This window comes from Notolepis coatsorum (assembly GCF_963971535.1).
Source record: "Notolepis coatsorum genome assembly, chromosome: 3".
Lineage (NCBI taxonomy): Eukaryota > Metazoa > Chordata > Actinopteri > Aulopiformes > Paralepididae > Notolepis > Notolepis coatsorum.
Genome location: NC_140167.1, coordinates 75,466,616 through 75,494,097, shown reverse-complemented (window position 1 = coordinate 75,494,097; position 27,482 = coordinate 75,466,616). Strand labels below are relative to the sequence as shown.

The 27,482-nt window shown below is 44.4% G+C and overlaps 1 protein-coding gene across 3 annotated transcripts in view; it reads right to left on the bottom strand.

Annotated features, from left to right (window-relative positions):
• The window catches only part of cherp (calcium homeostasis endoplasmic reticulum protein), a 62,308-nt gene that overhangs the window by 8,123 nt on the left and 26,703 nt on the right, over window positions 1-27,482 (bottom strand). For all 3 annotated transcript variants that reach the window (XM_084310409.1, XM_084310410.1, XM_084310411.1), the window contains exons 13-18: window positions 25,956-26,194; window positions 21,652-21,785; window positions 17,324-17,410; window positions 15,618-15,761; window positions 3,890-4,081; window positions 986-1,080 (exon numbers count right to left, since the gene is read on the bottom strand). In XM_084310409.1, coding sequence (XP_084166535.1) covers window positions 986-1,080; window positions 3,890-4,081; window positions 15,618-15,761; window positions 17,324-17,410; window positions 21,652-21,785; window positions 25,956-26,194 — 891 coding nt within the window. The remainder of the gene's footprint in view (window positions 1-985; window positions 1,081-3,889; window positions 4,082-15,617; window positions 15,762-17,323; window positions 17,411-21,651; window positions 21,786-25,955; window positions 26,195-27,482) is intronic.

The following is a 27,482-nucleotide window of genomic DNA, read 5'->3' as shown; positions in this document are numbered from 1 at the left end:
CCGGGTGCGCTCTTGAGCTAAGCAATTATAAGCCGGCCTCCTAATACAAGCCGGGTTACTAATATACTGAGCTGCATACTGAGCTAGTTACTTGATTTCACTTTGAAAACGTTGAAATGACCAGTGACCACCTGTAATTGCACTGTTTACTATTTCATACAGTACTTGGTTTCAATAAATGAACCCAGTACATTTTACTGGGTTCAAACCGACACAAAATGTTGATTTATTCATTATGATCCGTTTGAAAATTTGAAATATAGGCCTCCCTCTTATACAGGCCTCCTCCTAATACAAGCCTGGTACCCGCTACAGTTGAAACAAATACAAGCCGGGGTTACTATTAGAGGAATTACGGTATATATACTGTATATATGTATTATATACATTATTTATATAGAATTGTATAGGCACATACAAAAAGCATGAAAATAAAGGTGGAACATTCTGGGATCCCTCCTTCCATTTGACAATGAACCAAAGACAAGCAGGAGGGCCACATAGAATATACAATTCTTTCTCCGAATTCCCAAAACACATTTCTGAAGCCAAAAACCAAGTTTATTATTGTTCTGTTTATTTATTTATATTATATAAAGTTCTGCAAGATTACATTTCACCCTCCTGTCACATTCTACGCTGTCTAATCTTTTTATTTGTTTCCCTCTATATTACAGACAACTTTTCTGTCCAATACTATCAATTTCATTGACATGCCGAATTGAATGGCACTTTGAATGACGTGGAAAGGAGAATGTGTGACTGAATTGAATGGCACTTTGAATGACGTGGAGGAGATTGTGTGATTTAATTGAATGGCACTTTGAATGACGTGGAGAGGAGATTGTGCGATTGTGAAATAAATATTAGGGCTAACCCTCCCAATTTTATCAGAACACATGATTACAGCTAAATTATTTAACATTTCACCAAGTTCAAACGATAGTTGGAACTTTGAACAAACACCAATGTGAAAATAACATACCCATCTTCATGAGCAGCTGGTGCCCCTTGTTCTCCTCTCCTAGTCGGCTGTCAGTAATAGGTTTGGCTGGGGTCGTACCCAGACCTGATGTGGTGCTGGAGAGAGAGAAAGAGAGAGATTTATATTAATATAATAGAACATAATGATAATAATAAAATGGCAATACATTCTATTTATGAGAGAGAGAGAAATATTTGTATTTAATATCATTTTGGCTCTGTACACCACCAGTGCAGACTTTCCATTTTGAGGGTATTAACAATTGTGTGTATTGAGCCGTACTGTATTCTACCGATTCTACAATCTGTTAATAAAAGTTTCAATCAATCAAATTTTATCAAAGATAATTATCGCGATATATTTTAATAATCAATAATAAAAAATTATAAAAAATAAAATAATTTTCTTTTTTGTATTGTGACCTGCAACAGGGCAGCTTTAAAACAGAGACAGTGGACATACTTGTCTTTCTTGTTACAGCACCGGCAGAGAGTGGTATAAGATGTGTTAAATAATAATAATAGATTCAAAAAAAAATTTAATACTAATTAAATATCATTATTTATCTATATGAAAAATGTTATCGTGATATATTGTGATAAAATGTTTGGCCATATCGCCTAGCCCTATGATACAGGTATGAAGATACTATGGTAAGTCATACTGGCCAGCAGCATATCTAGTATAGCATTATTGTACATGCCATCATAGACTTATGGGTTATATCCCATTATATTGATTTGTTATATTGTTTACATTGCTTTTTTACTACCTGTACCGCTGCTCCCCCCTCCTGCTATAATGCCTGAATTTCCCCAAGGGGATCAATAAAGGAATATCGGAACCTTTCCCTTGTGTTGTGTTCGAAAGCTGTTTCTGTTCATGGTGTTCACAGGTAAATTTGTCTATCATCAAATATTGTTTTTACTACATGATAACTAACTTATTATGCATTTATAACCATACAATCCTATTTTCATTTTATTATATGGGCACAACACACATTACTACATATTTTAAGTAAGAAATGTGATTAAATTCACTAATTATATTCCCTATAGTGAAGATAGTGGATAATTATGTTATCTGACTAAAATAAACTAATATTAGAATAGTATAAAAATAAAAGGTTTTTAGAACTTTATATTATTAACTATAGTAACATCTGTGGTGTTACAGGTACAAATGTACCCATATACATTTGATAAAAAAAATAAAGCCTTTTTATCATAAAACCCAACTTAATTTTAAACAAATACCTCATACCACCCAGTACCCTCCCAGATCCCCTCATACCACCCAGTACCCTCCCAGACCCCCTCATACCACCCAGTACCCTCCCAGATCCCCTCATACCACCCAGTACCCTCCCAGACCCCCTCATACCACCCAGTACCCTCCCAGATCCCCTCATACCACCCAGTACCCTCCCAGATCCCCTCATATCACCCAGTACCATCCCAGATCCCCTCATATCACCCAGTACAATCCCAGATCCCCTCATATCACCCAGTACCATCCCAGATCCCTTCATACCACCCAGTATACTGAAATTAACCTGACTGAAATGTATAGACGTCCACGCAAGACAATCTGTGCAATGTTGTTAATGCCACGCCGCCCACAAGATGATCAAAGCCTACACTGTACTGCGAGTGTATGTGTGCGTGCGTACGTGCATGTGTGTGTTTACGTTAAAGTTGAATATCAGTGTCCATATTCTGTGAGAAAGGTTGAGTTCCCGTGGGGGGAGGGGTGCCAGAGGGATTGGGAGAACGGGTGCATGTTGCAAAAAGTAATTGTTCCCGTGGAGGAAAGAGGTGGGGGTTGGGTGTCTAAAGATCAAAGATGAATCTTGACTGACCCAAATTTGACCCAGTTACCCACAACATTTAAATGCACTGCTGGGCCTCCCAGACGCAAACACCAAATTATACACTTATTTTTTAGAGACTTTCAGGATTTGCTAAAATTGTCAAAATCAGTTGTGTAGTGTTTATATAGCTATTGTGAAGGATATCATGAAGCCTCGTTCCAAATGAAAAAAAATAGAGGGTATAGTTATTATATCATTTAAACTTGAAACGCAACATATGCAGGTATATAAGTAGCTATATAGAAATTATGACTGTATATGCAGGTATATTCATATTTTTGTATCAAGAATGACATTGAACCCACATGTCAAAAACACTGGTATGGTCCTTTAAAATACATGACTGGGTTTGAAGATGTTTTTGTTGTTGGTGTTAATTATGATAAGATAAGATATTCCTTTATTGATCCCCTTGGGGAAATTTAGGCGTCATAGCAGCATGGGGGAGGGGAGGAACAGGCATAGGCAGGGTAATAGTAGAAAGACATAAATAATATATTGGCAATACAACTACAAGATAAAAATAAACAGTGTAAACAATATAATTAACTCTGAATATAAAGGATGTGAAAAAGTAACAGTGAAATCAAAGGTGCAGATGAGGGTCTGTGTGCCCCATCAGTTATATTATGTTACAATAAATATGGGCAATAAAGAATTTGAATCTGAATATATACAATGAGTGAAGTAAACAGAATACACAGGTGTAGTATACCGAATAGGGGTGGGAATCGCCAGAGACCTCACGATACGATACTATCACGATACTTGCGTCACGATACGATAGTATCGCGATACTAAATATATCGCGATACTCTGAGTATTGCGGGAAAAAATTACCTTTTTTCAACTGCAAAGTAAAACTTTGTCAACATGTTTTATCTAATAAAATAAAGTTCACCCCTAATACCCACGGTAACCTAACTGGCGTGACATACGTCATGTAACAATGATACGTGGCTCACCTGTACCACTGTTGGCGAGACCACTTCACACCAGCAGAAGAAGAAGAAACCTGACAGACTTACGGGGGGGAGGGGCTGCGGGACTTGGGGGGAGCGGCGGCGGCCTGGGTGACCTGGGTGATCTGGGAGCCCTGGACGGCCTGGGTGACCTGGGAGCCCTGGGCGGCCTGGGAGCGTTTCTTGCCAGGGGAGCGGGAGCGGGAGCGGGATCTGGAGCGGGACTGACTGCGAGACGACCTGGACCTGCTCCTGGACCTGGACGGAGAGAGAGAGAGAGAAAGAGCAACGCCTTGAAGTACTGATTGCTTTTTCAAAAGCAAAGTAATCCAGCGCACAACTGGAGTGTTCAAATATACTTTAGTTTAGTTAAATAAAAACGAACTGTAACAATTAGGAATGGGCATCGATTTTCTAATAATCGAATAGTCGTTAACATAATCTAATATATTTTATTTTCCCTTGTTTTTATCGGCACCTACACTGTATAATGCATTGAGGGGGGATTAACTGTTATGCTGCTGAATGGCATGCTGGGTACAGGTATTTAGCTAGCCAGTGTTATGGAAAAGGTAACACAACCGTCTGTTGTGGGAGAACAGAAAAGAAAGATGAAGAAAGAGAGACCAGATATGTTACATTGTAGCAAAGTTCTGTACGTTGTTTCACTAAGTTCACACATTTCAAGCATCAGTGATGTAACATTCAGGATGAATGCTCTTGTTCCCGGAAATACGCTAGCCTGGTCCTGGTCGCGTCTATTCTTTTACCAACGGATTTCCAGTTCCGCGTTCTGCGTTCTGATTGGCCACTGACGTTTCTGGTGCGATCTGATTGGCCACTGACGTTTCTGGTCATGTGATTTGATTTTTATTTAGTACATACAATTTATACAATAGTATAAAAACAAGGGGTACAAGGATAACATGTGAAAGTCTGTCGACTTGTTTCCAACATGGTCCCAAGAAGAATACAATAAATCACAAAGAAAGAGTTAAGACGATAAAATAGATACAACAAGTAGATAAAATAGACAACACAATTTTCTGAAAGAGCCTCATTACAGCATGTCATGTTCCTGTTCTTCAAGAGTGGTGGCCAAGCACCCTCTGCAACCTATTGTTGCAGATGTCGCTTCACACCCCTCTTGAAGACAGCAATAGTGGGGGAGTTTTGGATGGCCCTGGGCAGAGAGTTCCACAGCCGGCAGGCTGTAGACAGAAAGCCATTCTGTGAATAGGAACCCTTTCTAGGCTCATAAACTGAGAGCTGTCCAGACCGTAACGGTCGTCCGTGGACCTGGCCACGCAGGACAATACGAGAGCATAAATATCTGGGGGCAGATCCATTTAACATTTTATACATATGTCCCAGTTTCAGAAAGGAGACCCTCTGCTCCACAGGGAGCCATCCCACCTCATTGAAGTGACATGGCTCAATAATGGGTTCGAGGTGGCAGATTTAGGAACAATCGTATGGTCTTATTTTGGCTGGTTTGTAGCCTGTGTTTACTTTCCACTGTAACACCACTATACCAGTACGTACATGCATAGTCATATTGGCTGAGGATCATGCAGTTGGCAAGCAATTTCATAGTTTCCTGTGATAAGAACCTCTTTTTTCTGTGCAAAAATGTCACCCTTGTGTTAACTTTTTTGATCACCTTCAGGGCCATTGTTTTCCCTGAGAGTGTTTGGTCGAAGTCTGCACCTAGGTATTTAACACAGTCTCTAGACTCGACACTGAAGCCATTACAGCTGATCTCAAGTCGGGAACATTCCTTTAATTTATGTTTTGAGCTGAATAGAATTGACTCAGTTTTTCCAAGGTGAATCGATAATCTGTTGTCAACTAACCATTTGTGAAGGCTTTCCAGCTGTCTTGTGCTGCTGGGACGAAAATGCTCGTTTGGTTGCAGTTTTCGTTACACAGTAGCAGGAGTTGGTTGGGCTTGACGTGCCGAGACAGCTTGTACACAACCCGAAACCTGTCTGGCCTCACGTGGTATGAGGCTGCAATCCATTACCTGGAAGACAATAGGCCAGGGGAGGGGACTAACAAACCAACTCCAAAACACCAGAAGCCAGAAATGGTGGAAGGTTGGGCTTGGGGCCAGTGACCCCATCCTGTAAAAACCTCATTGCTACAAAAACGTCAACAAAGAAAAACCAAGAATCTCCGGTCCTGAGAGAGGATGGACCTCAGGTAGGAAGTATGACGCAGTGTAGTGAAAGCCGGAAACATCCGGAAGCTACCCTGCCGACCACCATTCTTTCAAGCAGGGCCATTACCACCATCGGAACATGGAATGTAAGGACCATGTATGAAGCCGGAAAGACTGCGCAGGTGGCTGCCGAGATGAGGAATTACAATCTTGCCATACTCGGAATCAGTGAATCAAGGTGGATCGGATCCGGCCAGAAGAGGCTTGCCACAGGCGAGATGACACTGTACTCAGGCCATGAAGAGAACGATGCACACCATACCCAGGGAGTGGACTTGATGCTGTCCAAGGCTGCCCAGAGAGCACTTATTGGATGGGAGGCACATGGTCCTAGGATCATTGCAACTTCCTTTAGAACTATGAAGGCAAAAATAAACATGAACATTATCCAGTGCTATGCCCCTACAAATGACAGCAATGAAAAGAGAAAAGAAGAATACTACAGCAGACTACAGGACATCATTCAGAAATACCCAGAAAGAGACATCAACATCATAATGGGAGACTTCAATGCCAAGGTAGGAAGTGACAACAGAGGCTACGAGGAGACAATGGGAAAGCAAGGTATAGGAGAGATGAACGACAACGGGGAGAGATTCGCAAACCTATGCGCCACTAACAACCTGGTCATCGGCGGAAGCATTTTCCCCCACAAAAGGATACACAAAGCTACTTGGATCTCACCGGACCTCAACACCGAAAACCAGATAGACCATGTGTGCATCACTAAGAAGTTCAGGAGGTCCCTTCAAGATGTATGTGTTAGGAGAGGAGCTGATGTTGCCTCAGACCACCACCTCCTGGTTGCCCGGCTGAAGCTGAAATTAAAGAAAAACTGGACAGGGGAGAAGAATCGGAGACAAACATTCAACACCGCACTTCTGAGAGACCCAACCAAGTTAGAAGAATACAAACTCACACTTAGGAACAAGTTTCAAGCCCTGCAAGAGTTGATGGAAGAAGAGGAGGAAAACATCGACAAGAAGTGGAAGTCTGTGAAAGAAGCAGTAAGTACAACGTGCAAAGAAGTACTGGGCCCGAAGAAACACAACCACAAGGAGTGGATATCAGCAGAGTCATTGAGGAAGATAGAGGAGAGGAAAGGGATGAAGGCACTTCAGTCAAACAAGAGCCGAAAAGGTCAAAGCACAAAACCAGTACACAGAAGCCACAAAAAGGGTTAAGAAAAGCATCAAGGCAGACAAGAAGGACTATATAGAGAGTCTTGCGGCAGAGGCTGAAGAAGCAGCTAGACATGGACATTTTGAAAGACTTATATAACACCACCAAGAAGCTGTCAGGAAAGTTTAGTAAACCAGAAAGACCAGTTAAGGACAAAGATGGACAGCCAATCATCGGAGAGGAAAGACAAAAGGAAAGATGGGTAGAACATTTTGAGGAACTGCTAAACAGACCAGCACCACAGGACCCACCAGACATCCAGCAAGCTGACAGGGATCTGCTGATAGACTGCAGCGTGCCAACAAAAGAAGAGATCCGCAAAGCCATCAAGAAGCTGAGGAACGGCAAGACTGCAGGACCCGACGGTATTCCGGCAGAAGCACTGAAGGCTGATATAGAGACGATGGAAGAGATGCTCCATCCTCTCTTCAAGAAGATATGGGAAGAAGAACACATCCCATCAGAATGGAAGGAGGGCTACCTCGTCAAAATACCGAAGAAAGGAGATCTGAGCCAATGTGCAAACTACAGAGGGATCACATTACTCTCCATCCCAGGAAAAGTATTCAACAGGATTATACTGGACAGGATGAAGGACGCCGTCGACCCACAGCTACGAGACCACCAGGCGGGCTTCCTCAAAAACAGATCCTGCACAGACCAGATTGCAACACTGCGGATAATACTGGAGCAGTCATTAGAGAGTGCCAGAGAAGTACAGAAATATCATCAGGAACTCCTATGAGGGGATGACCTGCAGGGTAATTCATGGCGGTCAACCCACCGACGCCTTCCAGATAAAAACTGGAGTGAGACAGGGCTGTTTGTTGTCACCATTTCTGTTCCTGCTGGCAATAGACTGGGTCAACAACCAATAAACTACAAGTTTTCCTAAACACCTGTCTGCGCCGAATCCTCCAGATTCGCTGGCCTAACACCATCAGCAATAAAGACCTGTGGCAACGAACACAACAACAGCCAGCAGAGAAAGAGATTCTCCAACGGCGTTGGAGATGGATTGGCCATACACTCCGTAAACCATCCCTGAGCATCACAAGACAATCTCTCAGGTGGAACCCCCAAGGGAAAAGAAAGAGAGGCCGACCACGAAACACCTGGCGCCGAGACTTGGAAGATGATGCCAAGAAGATGGGACACACCTGGGGCAAGCTTGAGAGGTTGGCTCAGGATCTGGATGCTTGGAGAACCCTTGTTGACGGCCTATGCCCCAAACGGGGTAAAAGGCGTAAGTAACTAAGTAAGTTCCAGCTCCCTACTGAGACCGGCTTGTATTTCTGCCGTGTCGTCTCCAGACACCAGAAGTGCTGAGTCGTCAGCATAGAGTAGGAGTCTGCAGGATACTGCAGACACCATGTCATTAACATATAGTGAAAAGAGTAATGGAGCAAGGATGCTGCCTTGCGGCACCCCACATGTTATTTCATTATATTAAGATGCGACACCATTTATGTTCACAACCTGGGTCCTCCCAGTCAAGTACGACCTGAACCATCTCACCGACCCATCGTCCATCCCACAGGCTTTGAGCTTCTCAAGCAGGATCTGATGGTCAACAGTATCAAATGCTTTCTGCAGGTCAATCAGAACCATGCCAGTTCGTTTGCCACAGTCCATCTGGGTTCGAATATGGTCAGTGAGATCAATCAGGCAAGCATCCGTAGAAAACCCAGGGCATGTGTGACATGTGCGCCCAATCGCGTGACACGCCCATTTCCGCCTCGAACAGCAGCAAACTACCTAACGCCTAGTTTATCACTGGTTAAGCTTTTTTCGGTTTTGTCGATAATCCAATGTACAGTTCCCCCACCCAACCACCCCCCCCCCCCCAACCACCTCCAATGTACAGTCCCCCCCCCCCTCCACCCAACCTACACAACCTTCTCTAATGTAGTTTCTTCGTCAAATGTATATTCTCTTTTTTAGACGCTTATGCCCCTTTTCCACTGCATGGTACCTACTCGACTCTACTCTACTCTACATTTTCGGTTTTCCATTACCAAAGTACCTGGTACCAGGTACTTTTTGGGTACTTTTTTAGTCCCTGCTCTGTCGAGGTTCCAAGCGGGTAGAAGTGGTACCAGAAAAGTGACGTGAAACACTGCAGACCACTGATTGGTCAGAAGAGAGAAGAGTCACGTTGGAGCGCCTGCACAAAAACAAAAAGCCGCCATCTTTAATGCCTCGCTTAGGATTCATTATTTGTTTGCAGCAGGAACAAGTGCAATAAACAAAAAAGGATAGATTCACTGTGTATTCTGCCTCATTTATTGATGAAACAAAACCGACATCAACACAATTTGCCACCAAGTAGAGAGTTTAGTCTCACAAAAAGATCGCTGATTTGTTAAGCTTGTTGTTAGCTTAGGTGCTAATGTGCTTGCGTTTTAGCATGGCTAGTGTACATAGCGTGATCAATATAACTCGCTATTGATTGTTTGTACTAGTAACGTTAATGCTAGTAGAATAGACACAACGTGAGGTAATCACCATCCATTTTAAACCGGTTATTACCTAATGCTAACGTTAGCAGATATACGCGAGAGGTAACGTTAAAGCTTGTTGTTAGCCTAATGCTAATACGAGAGGTAACGTTAAAGCTTGTAGAATAGACACAATGAGAGGTAACGTTAGCGTTAGCAGAATAGAAACAACAAGTGTCTGGTTAATGTTGTTATTGATTGATTGATTGATTGATTGATTGAAAACTGTGTTTTACTCTGGCTTGCGCCAAGCCCTCACGGACATAGCTATGCTCACGGAGCTCATGCTGTACGCCAGCGGCCCCGCCTCCCCACACGGAGACAAACCGAGTACTACCTGCAGTGGAAAAGGAACGAAGTACCAGGTACCTAAAGCGAGTAGAGTAGAGTAGGGTCGAGTCGAGTAGGTACTATGCAATGGAAAAAGAGGCTTTATTGCATCACAAACAATACTGTATTTGTAAATCTGGTATGTCATAAATGTAAAGATGTAGCAGTATTGTCTATCTGTATGTCATGTGTGTCATATATGTTATGATGAATTGAAAATGGGGGACCCTGATGTAAACGAGATGAAAGTCTTTCTCTGGTCTGCATCCCCTTAACAATTGTGTGTATTGAGCCATACTGTACTGTACCCATTCTGCAATCTGTTAATTTACATTTACATTTAGTCATTTAGCTGACGCTTTTATCCAAAGCGACGTACATGTTCTGTACGACAAGCCATCAGGAAGGGCACAACTCTATCAGCTGAGCAACAATGTTCATCAAAGTGTTGAGTGCTACAGTGTAGGTTAGTTTATTAGGACATGTGCATGACAGTACGGTTAGTTAGGGTTCGATTTTTTTTATTTATTTTTTTTATTCAGATAATGGTTGAAGAAGTGCGTCTTTAGTCGACGGCGAAAGATTGGACGTGTTTCGGCTGTCCTAACTGGGGTGGGTAGTTCATTCCACCATTGTGGGGCAAGGGCTGAGAATAGGCGACTTCTCTTTGATGACCCTCCCGGAGCTTGGATAGGAGTAGGTCTGAGGCGGCCAGAAGATGCAGAGCGTAGGGGTCTTGAGGGTGTGTAGTTAGAGACCATTGACCGGAGGTAGGCGGGAGCGGTTCCCTTTGCCGCACGGTATGCTAGGTCGAGGGCCTTGAAGCGGATTCGTGCAGCAATGGGGAGCCAGTGCAGGTCCCTAAAGGCCTCTGCATGCTACAGAAACTTCAGAGCAACTGCAACACAACATCGGCGCGATTTCAGCGCGGTTGTTTTAGAGGGTCTTGTAGACTGTGTTGCTTGGACGTTGCGTACATGTCCCCCAAATCTAACCTAAACAACCGTTGCGTTGATATTGCGTAGCAGTGATTGGTTGGTTAGCGAATGGGGGCGGGGCTGTCATAGAATAATATTAGTCCCTCAGAGAATAACATCCTCCATTGTTGTAGCCAGCGTTGACTCTAAATAATTAGGGTCACATAGCTCGCCTTTTTCTGAAAACCCAAGCTGTTGTGAAGGATCAGATTAAACCGAATATATATATTTATTTATGGATATATATTTAATAGTATTTGTATATCGTTTGATATCCCTTGTATATTCCTTGTACATATACACTGAATATCCCTTTATTCTACTACAGCCCATAATAGTTCATTCTCTTATTGGACAAAAGGACCAGGCGCCAGGGACAAGCCCCAGGCGTTCAAGTTCAAAGGTACCGACGAGACATGCCCTTACTAGCCTCAGCTCCGCGCAGGAATACGGCTACCGAAAGCAGAGCGGCACTACTTGTCCACTGTGCATATAAATATGGCGCAAGAAATGTAGAATTCCTCTTAGTCCTTTACCCTTCTACCCAACTGTGGGGCGGCGTGGCTCAGGGGTAGAGCGGGTTGTCCAATGATCCAAGGGTTGGTGGTTCGAATCCCGCTCAAGCCCATGTCCATCCCACTGCCGTTGTGTCCTTGGGCAAGACACTTAACCTACTTGCCTCGTATGAATGTGTATGCATGTGAATGAATGTTGGTGGTGGTCGGAGGGGCCGTAGGCGTTGATTATTCGCCACGCTTCCGTGAGTCTGCCTCAGGGCAGCTCTGGCTGCAATTGTAGCTTACCACCACCGGTATGACTGTGTATGAACGAATAATGGACTCTGTGAAGCGCTCTGGGTCAGTGAAGAGCGCTATATAAATCCAAGTCATTATTATTATTATTATTAACTAAGTAACAAGACGTGAAGCCTCACCCCACGATACCGCGTGCGGTGTAGTACGGCCTGTTTGGCCTTAGAATAGCAGTGAGACCTCGTGCGAATTAATAGCTGAATTGCCAGAGTTTGGCACCGTATTTCTATTAAGTAATAATAGTCTATTATGTATGGTGCATCGTTCGGTTAGAGTTCTAAAGTGAGCAGCACCCCCATCGTTTCCTCGCGTTATCTAGAGTCTTAACCAGGTTACGCGTGGTGCTTTCATCCGAGGAGTTCTGGGCGAGGACGAGTGGACCTGCACATTGGATTACCTACCCCGACGACTGCTGAGCCCTATACGGCATGGAATATCTATTTGCTTTGGTGCTTTGATTTGTGGAGCGGATAATCGCCAACACCGGTGAGTGTTGGATTTACCCCGAGAGGAGCCAAGGTGAGACGGCGCTCAGACCAGACTGAGGTCGCCTCGCTTCTTCTTCGTTGTGGACCGACAGCGACAGCTACAGCTATCGTCTACAAGAGGGCCCAAGTGTATTCATCTGCGGATCAAGGTTCTACGGGCACTGTGTTCTGTACCTGGACTCTCCCTAGAAATCGTTGACCAGACGGGATACAGCCGACGGCTCTCCTACCCCCCCTACTGGCTTACAACCGGCGGGACCCCTTCAGTATATTATCCAGCTATAATCATTAAGTGACCATCGCTATAATCCCCTAAGAGCCAGGTTGTATACTTGCTTCCTGTGTAACCAGAGATTGGACATTCAGTGTTGATTTGCATACGAGTACTCATTTGCCTTACAAGAGCATTCAATTCAAATCATAAATGTAATAAGTAACTATTATATGTACCTTTTGCTATATATTAAATATTTGACTATTACCTTTGTGTGGACCTGATTTCATATGTGGGAAAGTGTTCATCATACTTAGATATCGTGTACTGTATGGCCAGTAATTAAAGTACATAAAGCGGTAGTGGTTTAATGATACCATACTTATCAATACAGTCAGGGAATTGTACCCCTCAGTTACACAAGCACATATTGTTCCATAGCATACGCCTTCAGTTGATCATGACAAATCCTCTCTTACCTTGACGATTAAAAAGCCTCCATAATTTAGTAAATAAAGCTGTAGCCAGCCAGCTAGCATTGGGTCTATTCAAAATGCTATCCACATTAGCTACATAGCTAACCAAGTAAATACAATGGTATCCGTCCTGAGGTAACGTTAAATACAACGTTTGCTAGTCGAAATGACTGGACACACACAGGGACAAGTTAAACATCAATCAATTAATTTATTCCAATAGGTAGTTTGAGCTGCATGTGAGCCGAGGTCCTCTCCATTGAAAACTAATGATGTTACGGTAACGTTAGCTCGAAAAGCACAGAAAGTTAAGCTGCTAGCAACAGACACTATAACACTTCCGGTCGGGGGTTTTCAAAATAAAAGAGCGACGTCTAAAATCACCGGAAATACGTTTATTTTGTACATTATCTAACGTTAACACGAACCTAAACTAACTTTAGTTAAACTAACTTTGCGCGTCGATGTTGCAGAAGCATAAAGGCAGAGTGTCTAAAACACTGTTGCTTTGTCGATGTTGTGTTGCAGTTGCTTTGAAGTTTCTGTAGCATGCAGAGGCCTTAAGAAGTGGGGTGACATGGGCCGACTTCGGTAGGTTTGAGATCAGGCGGGCCGCTGCGTTCTGAATGAGTTGAAGAGGCTTAGTGGCAGTGGCCGGGAGGCCAGCGAGCAGTGCGTTGCAGTAGTCGAGGCGGGAGATGACTGTTGATTGGACGAGGAGTTTGGTGGCTTCTTTGTCAGGAAGGGGCGGATCCTTCTGACGTTGCTCAGGATGAATCTGCAGGTTCTGGTTGTCGCTGCGATGTGAGCAGAGAAGTTCAACTGGTCGTCGAGGACAACACCAAGGTTCTTGGCGGTCGGTTAATAAAGTTTTCAATCAATCAATCAGACAAATGTATAGAAAAGATATATTTATAACCATATAACAAAAAATTATATTATTGTTTATGAAAATGTTTTAGCCCTATGCTTGACTATTATTTTAGGCATGGCAACAAATAAAATAATAATAATAAAATGAATAAATAAAATATTAAATAAATAGGCTACACGTCTCTTTTTGTGTTACAAATTGTGCTCACCGATATGAACATAGGCCTCTTTACTTACTTATGGTACTTTATGGTATTCCACCATGCCATGTGTGTTTTTATTTTATAATGCTCATGAGTCATGATTATTGCTGATGTCTGAGTCATACAATATTCACTGGCTTTCATAACCTAACAGACTAACTTGTCTTGCTCAAGACTTGTTTATGAGTTTTAATAAGAGAGCACTATCTCAGTCGCAACCAAAGCAATGCGGCAACAGAACAATTTTGATTGACAGTCGATTCTGCCAATTACGTCACACCGCTTGCACCCGCCTCTGCTGTTCTTACCACCAATCGGCAAGCGCGTATTCGTTCAGACCTAGCGGGAACGCTGAAAAGGAGTTTTCGTTTAGGAAACTCGCCAACAATGGTGCCATGTAATTTGCGCGAGCCGGATACGGAGCCGTTCTGCCCAATGCCCATGCACAGTAGAGACCGACGCCAAATTCTCCCCCTCCCAGACCCATGTCATGTCAACAAACCCTTACCGCGCAAGAGTCGACTGCATGAGCAGATCAGAGCTCCTCTTTCAACATAACAAGCATTAAATAAAATGGCCCAGTCATCTATTCACTTTTGTTTAATACATGAGGCGTTGTCTAATGTTATCTAGCTACTGATAGCTCCTGATATAAACGTCTGATATCATCAGTTTGGCTACCTAGCTAACGTTACTTTCAGACCCTGTTAGTCAAGTTGAACTATCGCTCTGGGGACGCTGATTAATATAACAAGCTACAACAGTCTGCATTCCCTTAACAATTGTTTGTATTGAGCCGTATTGTATTGTACCCATTCTGCAATCTGTTAAATAACATTTACATCCATTCATTCTGCTAGCATTAACGTTACTTCGCTGCTAGCCACAATGCTATACTGTTATACTGGCATATCCCAATCATGTTAGCACGTAAGCTAACAAAATCTGCGATATTTTTGTGAGACTAAACTCCGCTCTTGGTGGTCAATTGTGTTGATATTAGTTTTGTTTCATCAACAAATCATCAACAAATGAGAGAACACACAGTGAATGTATCCGTTTTTGTTTATTGCACTTTATTTCTTGCTGAAAAATAAATGCTATGTGGCTAAATGGCTCATGCGAGGTATAAAGATGGTGGCTTTTGAGATTTTGAGCAGGATGTGGAGTGTCTCGTTCAACCTTTCTGATTGGTTGAAAATGGCCTTCATGTATGAACTACATCGCCACCTACTGCTTTGGCATTGTACTGCTGGATTACGGTGAGCTTGAAACGTTGTATTGTTCCTGCTTTAGCTGCACCCTGGATGAAGAGCTAATACTACTAATACTAATATATTTAGTTTATTTCTACCTTGGCAACAATCCATGTTTCACTGAGGCAATGCATATTTCAAGTCATATTTTATATGACATCGGCAAAGAAAATCTGGGGGAAAAACTGGTGTATGTGTGTGTGTGCACGTGTGTCTGTGTGTGTGTGTGTGTGTGTGTGTGCGTGCATGCATGCTGACCTGGATCTGGAGTAGGATCGCGAGCGGCTCTGGGAGTGTGAGGAGCGAGAAGGAGACCTGGAGGACTTGGAGGAGCGAGAGCTGGAGCGAGACGAGGACCTGCCTCTGCTCCTAGAACGACTCCTGGAACGACTCTCTCTACCACTACACAGAGAGAGAGAGGGGGGGGGTGGAGAGAGGAGAGAGAGAGACAGATGGATGGAGAGGGAGACAGGAAGCGAGAGAGGGGGGTAGTTAGGGAGAGAGAGGAGAAAAGAAAGGAGATGAAAGGGGGGGATCAGTATCATCAACACAGTAGATATTTACAGAGAGAACAAGTGAACAGAGAGAGAGCAGAGAGAGGTAGGGAGTGAGAGAGAGAGAGAGAGTGAGAGAGAGAAAGAGAGAGGTAGGGAGTGAGTGGGGTGGAGAGGAGAGAGGTAGGGCGTGAGAAAGGGGGTGGAGGAGAGAGAGACAGATGGATGAAGAGGGAGACAGGGAGTGGGGGGGGGTAGTTAGGGAGAGAAGGAGAGAGATGAGAAAAGAAAGGGGAAGATGAAATGAGAGAGGGGAAAGGAATAGAGAGCGAACGAGGTAGATGGACAAATAATCAATATCATCAACACAGTACAGATTAACACTATGGTCGCCAAAAACGCCTTACCACGTCATTCCCCGCCATGCTCATTCTGCCAATGACGCCGTAACACGTCTTTGAGATCAATATTTCAAAAATCTGTGATCGCAATCATATTTCTCCCCCGGAGACTTGAGATCTACTGTTGATCCCCTCTCAACTCTCCAACGGTTCAAGAGCGTCATCTGGTGGCCGATCGGCGGATCGCTCAAACCGGAAACAGGAAACGGAAGCTGGTGCTCATTCCAATTCGGTCCGATCACTCGCTAATAGTGCCAGGACTCGAGCTACACACAATGGATAGTAATCCGTTACCAATAACTCGATAAACAACATGATTTGGACGTATATACTATTATACAACCTGGAGATGGATCGCATATTTCTACATCCCATAATAGGAATATTTCTGCTCCACGCTCATCGCCCAACGGCCCGAGGAAGCTACGGTTAGTTTCAGCGTTATTTTTTAACGTGTTCGATATAAACTGCTCTGATGATCATATCACCCACACTAAATGAATCATCTAACGTTGGCCACGGAATTATAAACGACCCCCCCCCCCCCATCCGGTCAACATCAGATGATAAGTAGTAACTTCTAGAAGCACGTCCATTTGATTTTTTTTTTTTCTCGCGCAGATTGCTATCAAACTGTATACAATCATCAATATAATGCATTTGGGGCTATAAATCACGTTCTGGAGAAAGCTGCAGAAAACGATAAAAACATACTTATACTTTAGACCGTATTTTAGTATGAATATGTGAATGAAAAATTATAACGTTGCTACACCCTGAACAATAGATACTTGATGTTGAATGGGCCATAGTAATGTCAATTTAGCAATACAATTTAAAAAGTTATAGCCCTGCAAAGAAGGGGAACTTCTCCATAGACAAATAGAGCTGGCGTGGGATGGTTTATTAAGAAAATAAGCCTGGCGATCAAAGTGTTAACATTTACAGAGAGAGAGAGAGAACAAGTGAGCAGAGAGAGAACAGGTGAGCAGAGAGAGAGAGAGAGAACAGGTGAGCAGAGAGAGAGAGAGAACAGGTGAGCAGAGAGAAAGAGAGAGAAAGGACTCACCTATTGCGTTTATCCTTGTCTTTTTTCCGCTTGGCTCTCATCTTGGCTCTGAAGAACTCATACAGGCCATTCTGTTCCCAGCCCTCACTGGCAGAGACAGTGACAGTTACAATAACAACATTACTTCAATGTGTGTGTATGTGGTGTTCCACCCTAAAACATAATTCACACGTGTTATTTTTTATATTGATCTTTTTCCCCCCTCCTTTTTCCTCCGATTTTCTCCCATCCCAATGTTAGTCGTTATGCCAATTCCCAATCCCCTTCCTGGTCGCTGCGCACTTACCCCCCACAGTCGGTCTGGGAGAGTGGAGGCTATCACATGCTTCCTCCGACACACGTCTAGCCAATCAACCGCTTCTTTTCACCTGGCAGCGCGGATTCTCACTGAGAGGGCGTAGCGTGTGGAAGGATCACACTATCCCACTTAGATCCTATCTGCGCTTAGCAGGTGCCCCGACCGAACTGTAGGAGTCGCTGTTTACAACGACCCGGACCAACCCCGCCAGCTTCTCCCACCCTCTAATACTGCCAATTGTATTAGTGTGAACGGCCAGCCAAGCTGGTGACAACCCCGGAGCTGTGAGCTGGATTCGAACAGGCGAATCCTAGCGTCTCTGGGGTTGGTGACGAACGCAATCTCCGCTACGCCACCTGACCGCCCCCACACGTGTTATTTCTATAATAAATGCAAAGCTCCCTCGGTATTGCACTTTGTTTACATTATATGTTTTGGTCTATGTGTGGGTTGGAGTTGATTGGGCCTGTAATTACTGAATCTATTTTACACAGATTTTGTCCACAAGTTTTTCTTTTACCCGTTTCTGTGCATGTTTCACATCCTATTCCTACCAGCTGATGTTTGGTTTCCCAGGTATGGCAGGGTTCCCACGCTTGCCTTGACATTTTTTTTCATACTACCTCCTGATTTTCCAGGTACCATATTAAGTGATGATCTATAGGCCCCTGAAGTTTTCCGCCCCCATCCACGCTCCCTCCCCTCACACACACAACCCCCTAGGACACCTGACTACTTACTTGATTTAAAAGATGTGCCAGTCAAGTCTACATTGTAAATGCTTAGAGATTATGTCTTATTGATAATATCAATGCATGAAATAATGCAACAAGCTGTAGATGAACAACAATTTATTGAACTGGAACACATGAGCACTGGGATTGATATATGTTCTCTCTTCCACTCCTCTCCTATCTTATCCTGTCCTCTTCTCTCCACACCTCCCCTCGTGTCCGCTCCTGTCTTCTCTTCCTACTCTTCTCAACTCCTCTCCACTGTTCTTCATTTTCCTCTGTCATCCTCCTCTTCCATCTTCGCGGCCTCTTCTCTTCCTCCTCCCTTGGGGGAACTAATGGGATAACTGGGGTTGCAACAAAAGTGCAACTAGGGCTAAAAACCCAATGAAATAAAATAATAATAAATAATATGCTTCTTAACAGATTTCTTAGCTTAACATAACAGACCTAAGTTTGGGGGAACTAATGGGATAACTGGGGTTGCAACAAAAGTGCAACTAAGGGCTAAAAACACAATGAAATAAAATAATAATAATAATAAATAATATATCCTTCTTAGCAGACTTCTTAGCTTAACATCCCAGGGAAATAATGGGATAACTGGGGATGTTTGCTCCTGACAATAGTCTCAAAGTCTGGGGTGATGGTAGACAAAGCAACTCTGAGGTCATGCTCAATGCCCCTCTCCACTCCTCTTACTCCTCCTCTCTACAGTCTGAAGATCTGAAACAGAATGTTATTTTTGAGTTAAAATTGGTCATCTCCATAACATAAAATGGTGTTATATTTGTCTTTATGTGACCAATAAATATCTTTCATACACCCATAAAGGCTATTGCGCATACCTCATTGCTTTAACTTATTGACAGACTCTTGCAGCTCTTTCAGGGCTTTGTCTAGAGCTGCCACCTCTTCCTTTTTATCAGCAACCCCTTTCCGATAGGCATTTGATTTTGACAGCAGTGTAAAATCGTGCTTCTTCTCTGCCATGACTGCCATTTAATGTGCTTCTTTCTCCATTGTTTCAGCACTAGTCATTACTTTTTGCCGCTTTGTTTTCACCTTCTGGATTTCCTGGCAGAGCTCCTTTCTTTTCTTCTCTTTGGTGGTTTGCTCTCTCAACTTCTTCTGGTCTTCCAGATACATCTTATATCTTGTCCTTGCTCCTCTGCAGTGTTGCTTGAGGTCTTTTGGAAGAGCTTCATCTGTGTGCCCAGCCATTGCATCGTGGACCAAGCGCATTGCTATTAGCGTCTTCTCCTGTAGGTTTTCAACAAGCATATCCTTGTTAACAGAGTACCCCCTTTCTACTGCAGCTTGTCCATGAGACAGAGTGAAGAGACATTTCATGATGTTCCACAGTTCTGCATACTCTTCTTTGCCACTGAGATATCTTCAGAAGAATTCATCAAGTCTGCAGCTGTAAACAAATTCTTGGAACTCTGCTTTGTGGTTTGTGTTGACATCGAGTGAGAATGCTTTATACTGAGAAAGGACTTTGTCACACTCTGTGGCAGGGCACCATCCAGCATTGAGGAGAACCTGAAGGAGTTTCTAAAAACATTGCTGTTGTACTTTCGGTTTCTGTCACAATCATCACAGGGTCAAGGGACCTCATATGCCGCACAGCTGGATACATGAGAGGACTTCTCCATAATTTTCTTGCAGGTCATTGCGAGTAAGGAGACGCATTCTTTTTTGAACTCCACGATTTTCACTGGATTTTCCTGGAGCTTCTCAGATGCCTTCTGCAAAGCCTGCTTGGTTGAAAATCATATGTCCAGGTGTTTGAGAGGGACATGAATTTGCTTCTCTTGGGGGTCCAGTTTAGTGAGCTGGAGAGGTGTCTTGATCTTTGCCAGCTCTTCTCTCTTGATAAAGCATGACAGCAGGCCTGTCATGGTGCTTTGGAGCTTCTTTGCCAAGAATGGCACCATTGGGGCATCTGTTTGAAATACCTCCAAAAAAGGCTTCAGCGGTCTTGCAACAAAAGCAAAAAACTCAAGTTTAGCCAGGAAAAGAGGGTCTTCGGTTGCCTTCTTGACTGTCAAGTAGGACGCAGATGTTGGCACTTTACTCTTCGCAAGTTTCTTGTGGCTGTGGATGTACGCCATCACAGCTGGCCACACTTCGATTGCCCGGTCAGCAACTTGCAAGTCTTCAACCCATCGAGTGGCACAGAACTTCAGAGGAAATCTTGCAGTTTTAGTCAGCTCACTGAAATCCTCTCGCCTTGCTGGCGAGTCATAGAACACCTGCCAAAGCGCTCTCAGCACATCTCCGATTTTCCAACCTGTTTCCCTCTCTCCGGTCTGGAAACTTCCATGCACAACATGCAGACCACAACATCCCAGGTTGATGAGCTTTGGTGCATCTGGGTCCTCTTTGCTCTTGTCCTCTTGGAATATTCTTAAGAACTTCCAATTCACTGTAGGGCCGTCCATCGATATTTGCAGGAGCTTCTTGGGGTCCAGAGGTGACAGGGATCTGTTGATACCCTCCAAGAGCTTCTCTGCCTATAACTGGCTCGTTATGAGAGCTAACGTTGGCTAGCTACTGTACCTGGCGCTGGCTAACTGGCTCGTTATGAGAGCTAACGTTGGTAGCTACTGTACCTGGCGCTGGCTAACTGCCTCGTTATGAGAGCTAACGTTGGCTAGCTACTGTACCTGGTGCTGGCTAACTGGCTCGTTATGAGAGCTAACGTTGGCTAGCTACTGTACCTGGCGCTGGCTAACTGGCTCGTTATGAGAACTAACGTTGGCTAGCTAGTTAGCAAGATTGCACTGCTTACTAACTAACGTTGATAAACCCAGGTTTACCACACAGTTAAAACACAGCTACTTACATTTGAGGATAAACTTGCATAAGAAGTTTCACTCAAGTTTCACTGTAGATGCCAAGGCTCCCTTGGCTCACCAAGTTGCCTGCATCAAATTCCAACATCCAATATACCATATAGGATGCCAAGAGCATGCTCTACAACATGGGATCATCCATTTCTATCTACAGTAAAAGCTGTTCACATGTAAAGGGTTTTTATAAACTCATGTTAATTCTGTGCTCAATAGTTAAATTTTATTACACATCATCCAATAAAATTTTCCAGGACAACTGTTTCTATTTCCATGTAATTGGTCACTTTTGCTCAGTTTCCATGCCTTTCCATACCTGGAAAATGAAAAAATTAATCCCATGTTTTCCAGGTACCGTGGGAACCCTGTATGGGGGGGGGGGGGGGGGGGGGCTGGATTACATGCACATGCGTCTTCACTCTGCCTGTGTGTGTGTACCTGTTCCGGGGCCTGTCATGGGACGGAGGACTGTAGAAGGCCTCCACTGCGGCTAGCAGGCGGTCGCTGGGGGGCATGGGAGGAGGCAGGCGGATGTCCTTGGGGTCCAGGGGCTTGTAGTCATGGTCCTCCAGCTGAGCCACAGATAAGAGAAGAGGAAGTTGAGATTATAGTTGGGTCAATAACCAAAATTCCGTGACCATTCTCTGGCTAAGATGTTTTGATGATTGATTTGACTTCTATGGACCTTTTATAAAATATTTAGCCCCCGTGTCCCTCCCAAAAATCCCGGAATTTTTTGTCAGATGGCCAAATCCAAAATACCTGCTGACGCCATCTTGAAAAATTTACTTTTGATCCAGAGCACCTAGAATCATGTATGAATACACTTTTTTGTGTAAGTCAACCATGACGATCAGTTTGACTCTATGACATAAATTTGACCCAGAAATCCAAGATGGCCACCATCCAGTAGAGCAAAAATGTAGATAGAGACAGTAGAGCGAAAATTTTACTTTTGAATGGGAAGGTAAGATTTGGTCTTTGGGCAGGGCTTCAGACTAACCTTTTCACTGATAGCACTGGTGCTACCAACTTTCCCAATAGCTAGCTAGCTAGCAACAACAACTAGTTAGCTAATATAGTCATTGTAGCCCTGTGTTTGGGGTTTGTTAACCCTTGTGTTGTGTTCAAAAGCTGTTTCTTTCAGGAGTTATTTTGATGATGTTCTGAGCACAGCCTTCTGTTTCAAAAGGTATCATGGACCATGCCATCTCGCCATTCCTTGACATGAAGAACTCCTGTTGACCTCGCTCATCCAGGCCTTCTTCTTCAACAGACAGTGTGTGTGTGTGTGTGCGTACGTGCGTGCATGTGTGTGTGTGTGTGTGTGCGTGCATGTGTGTGTGTGTTTACGTTCAAGAATAATATGCGTGTCCATATTCTGTGAGAAAGGTTGAGTTCCCGTGGGGGGAGGGGTGCCAGAGGGATTGGGAGAACAGGTGCATGTTGCAAAAAGTAAGTGTTCCCGTGGAGGAAAGAGGTGGGGGTGGGGTGTCAAATCTTGACTGACCCAAATTTTACCCAGAGTTACCCACAACATTTAGATGCAACCCAAACAAGTACCATGCCATTGTACCCTTTCTTGGTCCCTTCCATACACAGTGTGTGATGATGAGCGCCATCTACAAGCGCTACAAGGGGAATGAGCTAGGAGATGTACTTGTGGCAGGAGGAGTTATTGCAGAGGGCTCCGTTGACCGTGCACTGAAAGGCAATAATTACAAGAGGGGGCTGCGTTGCTTGAGGCACTGATGAGTCAGCTGGTAAAGGGGAGGCTCATGCCCAACCTGGCTGATGAGACAAGGGAGAACCTTGAGATTTTGAGAGATATGAGTCTCTCCCATATCTGCAACTGGAATGAGTATGTCAGCTCTCTGCGTGCCATGCTGCCATGAATGGTAGTGTACGACAACAATAGGTATGGAAGGTGGCTGCCTGACTTCTGGGCAATGCTGACAGTTCTCCTTGCTGATCAGGTCGCCTTCCTTCGTACTGACTTCATTCAGTCCATCACAGGCAACCCCTACTCCAACATGGCCTGGGACATGTGGATCGAGTGTACAATGAAAAATGAAGTCTGGCTGGCTCTCCATCCTCCAGAATGAGAAGCAGCTGCTGGTGCACTCCAGAAATGTGAACAATTTGGCCAAGATCCGGGTGGCTCACAATGCCCTGGTCAAAAAAGAAAAAGCCAAGAGGAAGCACATAGAATGTGGTCCGAAAAGGATGAGAGAAGATGAGCAGCGCGTGCAGGACCTGTTGCATGAATGAGTTTGATTCCTTCCCATTTGATCCAGCCTCACCCACCCTACAGTCAGCCATGCCTGCCTCCGATGAACTCATCACGGACTTCAACTCAGCCCATGCTGTGGGAGAGGAGAAGTTGACCAGCTTCTTGCAAGACCGGGTGTTCAGTAAGAAAACCTCCCTCCATGCACCTGTCCCTCTGAGCAAACGCTTGACATTTGCCAAGCGGCCCTGCATGGAGAAGCCCGGGAGGAACTCAAAGCAAGAGCTGCTGAGATGGAGCGGAGTGTTCTCAAGGCAGTGATCGACCTGGTTGAGGTCAGTCAACTTGTGAATCTCTCCGAGTTGCTGGAACATCGTGTTGTTGAGGAATGTGTGGCCTTATTCAACTCCAATGGCACATATAGGAAGACACAGAAGAGCAAGCTCATTCAGAAGCTCTCTCTCCAATCTGTAGATCTGCAAGAACCCTACACCGCTCTTGTCGACATGGGCATGATCTGGAGGATGGCAACCCCATCAGCAGAAGATCGGCAGACACAAGATGGCACCCCATACAAGTGGTTGGACTATGTCCACAAGGTATCATCCATCATCCTTGCCCGCCATGGTGATGCTGACCGTATTTTCTGTGTAAATGACCCATACGACACAGCATACTCAACTAAAGATGATGAGCGAGATCTGCGGGTACAAGGTAAGGTACATGTCCCCAACACCTACATGAAGCTGGGCGACCCCTTCCCCTCTGCCAGAGAGTTCAAAACACTGCTGTGTAGCAACAAGGAGCGGCTACAAAAAGTAATATGCAGCCATCTGACTGACCTTGTTGCACAGGGTGTAGATACAGAGATCGTCTACTCTGTTGGCTCCCACTGCACCAACTTGTCAACCCAGCAACCAATGCAGAACTACAGCTTTGACCAGTCTGAGGCTGACACCATCCTCTTCTCTGCCTACACAGTTCTACGTGAGTCAGGCTACAGTGGCCCTGTTGTCATTGATGCAGCCGACACCGATGCCTATGTCACGGCCATCTCTCAACAGCTGCCCGGTATGCTCTGTATCAGGAGAAAGCAGGAGACTGACTTCAGCTGTGGCCTGGTTACTGAGGAGATGGCAGACTGTATTGTGCAGCTACACTGTATTACAGGCTGTGATGCCAATTCAGGCTTCTATGGCAAGGGTAAGTCGTCGGTGTATGACAAGGTGGCAAAGAGCCCTATGGCACGGCGGCTGCTCTCGCGGTGTGGAGATAGCCTTGACCTTGAGGAGGAGGTGCTAGAGGAGCCGTTTGAGTTCACACGACATGTTATTTATGGCGACAAGAAGAGTAGCACCATGGCTGAGGCCTGTGCCACAAAGTGGAAGAGAATGAAGAACAAATCATTCATCCATCTCCCTCCAGATGCAGATAGCCTACGCCAACACTGCCTCCTAGTGCGCCACCCCTCCCTGAAGCGACACCCTTCGCCACTCGGACATGGCTGGGAGCTGGTGGGTGGTCGCTGTCGCCCTGTCCGCCACACACGCCCTGTCCGCCACACACGACCTGCTCTCCCAACACATCTACCTGCACCAGGGCCAGCTGAAGAAAGTGAGGAAGAGGAGTGAGGAGGATGATGATGAGAAGGGAGATGATGATGTATGGAGGAGGAGGGGTGATTCATTGGAATCTGATGATTCAGAATCTAGTGAGGCAGAATGCTCTGATTCGGACTGATCATGACATGTTTAAAGTGGTTTCATTGTTGGGGCGCTCCAGTAGCACACCACATAGCGCGCTGAGTCGCTTAGCGGTCGTCCCGGGTTTCGTTTCCCAGTCCCGGCGACCATTTGCCGCATGTCTTCCCTACCTCTCCTCCCGTTCTCCCTCTCTCCCTCTTTCGGTCCTGTGTGGCCAGAAAAAAAAAAGTTAAAAAAAAAGAAAGTGGTTTCATTGTTAATCTGTTCAAGTTACAGCTATTTAAGAGAGCGTATTTTGAAGTATAATTAGTTATCTTATCATACTGTACATTCATCAATTATTTTGCTGAGATCCTTATGAAGGTAGTTTGTTTAAAGTACAGCAGTACCATGGTAAAATTGGTTTTGACATTAAAAGTTATATTTTCGCTCTACTAGATGGTGGCCATCTTGGATTTCTGGGTCAAATTGATGTCAGAGTCAAACTGATGTCAGAATTGGAATCGTCATGGTTGACTTACACAAAAAAGTGTATTCATACATGATTCTAGGTGCTCTGGATCAAAAGTTAATTTTTCAAGATGGCGTCAGCAGGTATTTTGGATTTGGCCATCTGACAAAATGCCGGGATTTTTGGGAGGGACACAGGAGCTAAATATTTTATAAAAAGGTCCATAGAAGTCAAATCAATCATCAAAACATCTTAGCCAGAGAATGGTCACAGAATTTTGGTTCTTGACCCAACTATTAGGTTATAATTGACAGAAACATATCGTCTCCCGAGCCGAAAGCGTCTACAGGTGACTCACCTTGACTAGCGGCGCCATGAGGCCGGCCGGCAGGTCGAAGTAGGGCACGTTGGGGACGAGGCTGGGGTCGTCGTGGGCCGGCGGCTGCCTTTGGCGCATGTGTGGCGACTGGCCGTTGAAGCCATGGGGTGGTGGGCCAAAGTCCTGGTGCTGGTTACCACCCCAGGGAGGATGGTCACTGCCCATGCCGGGCGGAGGGAGCCTCTGGTTGGGGTGGTGATGGGGAGGAGGGCCCATGTCTGAGAGAGAGAGATATGTAGACAATAAGTGAGGATATAAAGCGTTTTCCACAGGAAATGGTAAAAAAAATTGCTATATATGCTGACGATTAAACCCATGAGACGAAGAACCATATACATGAAGTCTGTTTTAACTTTTCAGACGAACAATGTTTTCAAACTTAATTACACAAAAATGGTAAGTTGGAATGTACGTTCATAGTTAAAGACAGTAGATGTGGAGTTCTATCAGAAGTAGGGATGCCCCGATCGATCGGCCGATAATCAGTATAAATATGCGATCGGTGATCGGTGATAATGCTTTATTTTCGCCGATCGTCAAAACCGATCGAAAAACGAGATCTCACTCGCTGAGTTCCGTCTCAGACGCTCCGTCTCCTCCTCCTCCTCCTCCTCCCTTCCCCATGTAAACAAGCTCGGGCAATAGTCTGCTCTAACCTAGTGCATGCGAGCTCCGTGAGCTAACGTTAGCTACCGTTACTGTTTAAACAGAATGACCCAGTCAACTATTCACTTTTAGTTTAATACATGAGGCATTGTTAACGGTATCTAGCCGGCTAGCTACTGATAGCTCCTGATATCAACAAATGCTCCAGCAATAGTCTAGTAGACGTGCATGATAGCTCATGTTAGCTCACGTTAGCTAACGTTAGCTCACTGTTCAAAACTAAACATCCCATTAAACTAAATAGTTCACTGAGGCGTTGTCTTAACGTTATATAGCCGGATAGCAGTAGCTACAGATAGCTCCTGATATCAATGTCTTATAACAGTGATTCGATGCGTATTCGAGCCCCGGCTTGCATCGCAGTCACAAACGGGGCTAGCTGAGGGAGTAGGGTATATCTGCAGAGCCGCAGATATACCCTGCTGAGGGCATGCTGAATGTGATTTGATCAAAGCAGAGTATACACACAGACAGTGGAGATAGCGAGCATTTTGACTTGTTGCGTGGTGGCGATGTCTCGCAGATAATACAACTACAAGTATAATTATATAATATATATATTTTATAAAACAAAAATTAAAAAATTATATAAAATAAAAAATAAAAAAATGTAATCAAAAACGATCGATATCGGATCGGTATCGGCCGATATGGCTCAAGACGATCGGTGATCGGTATCGGTGGCAAAAAACGTGATCGGGGCATCCCTAATCAGAAGTACCGGTATGTATTACATTCACCCTCCAACTGATTTTAATTGACGTTATGACTACAAATAAATTGGCTGTACAAAAATAAAAGATTCAAAACAGACTTATAGTATATACATCCTCATCTCAA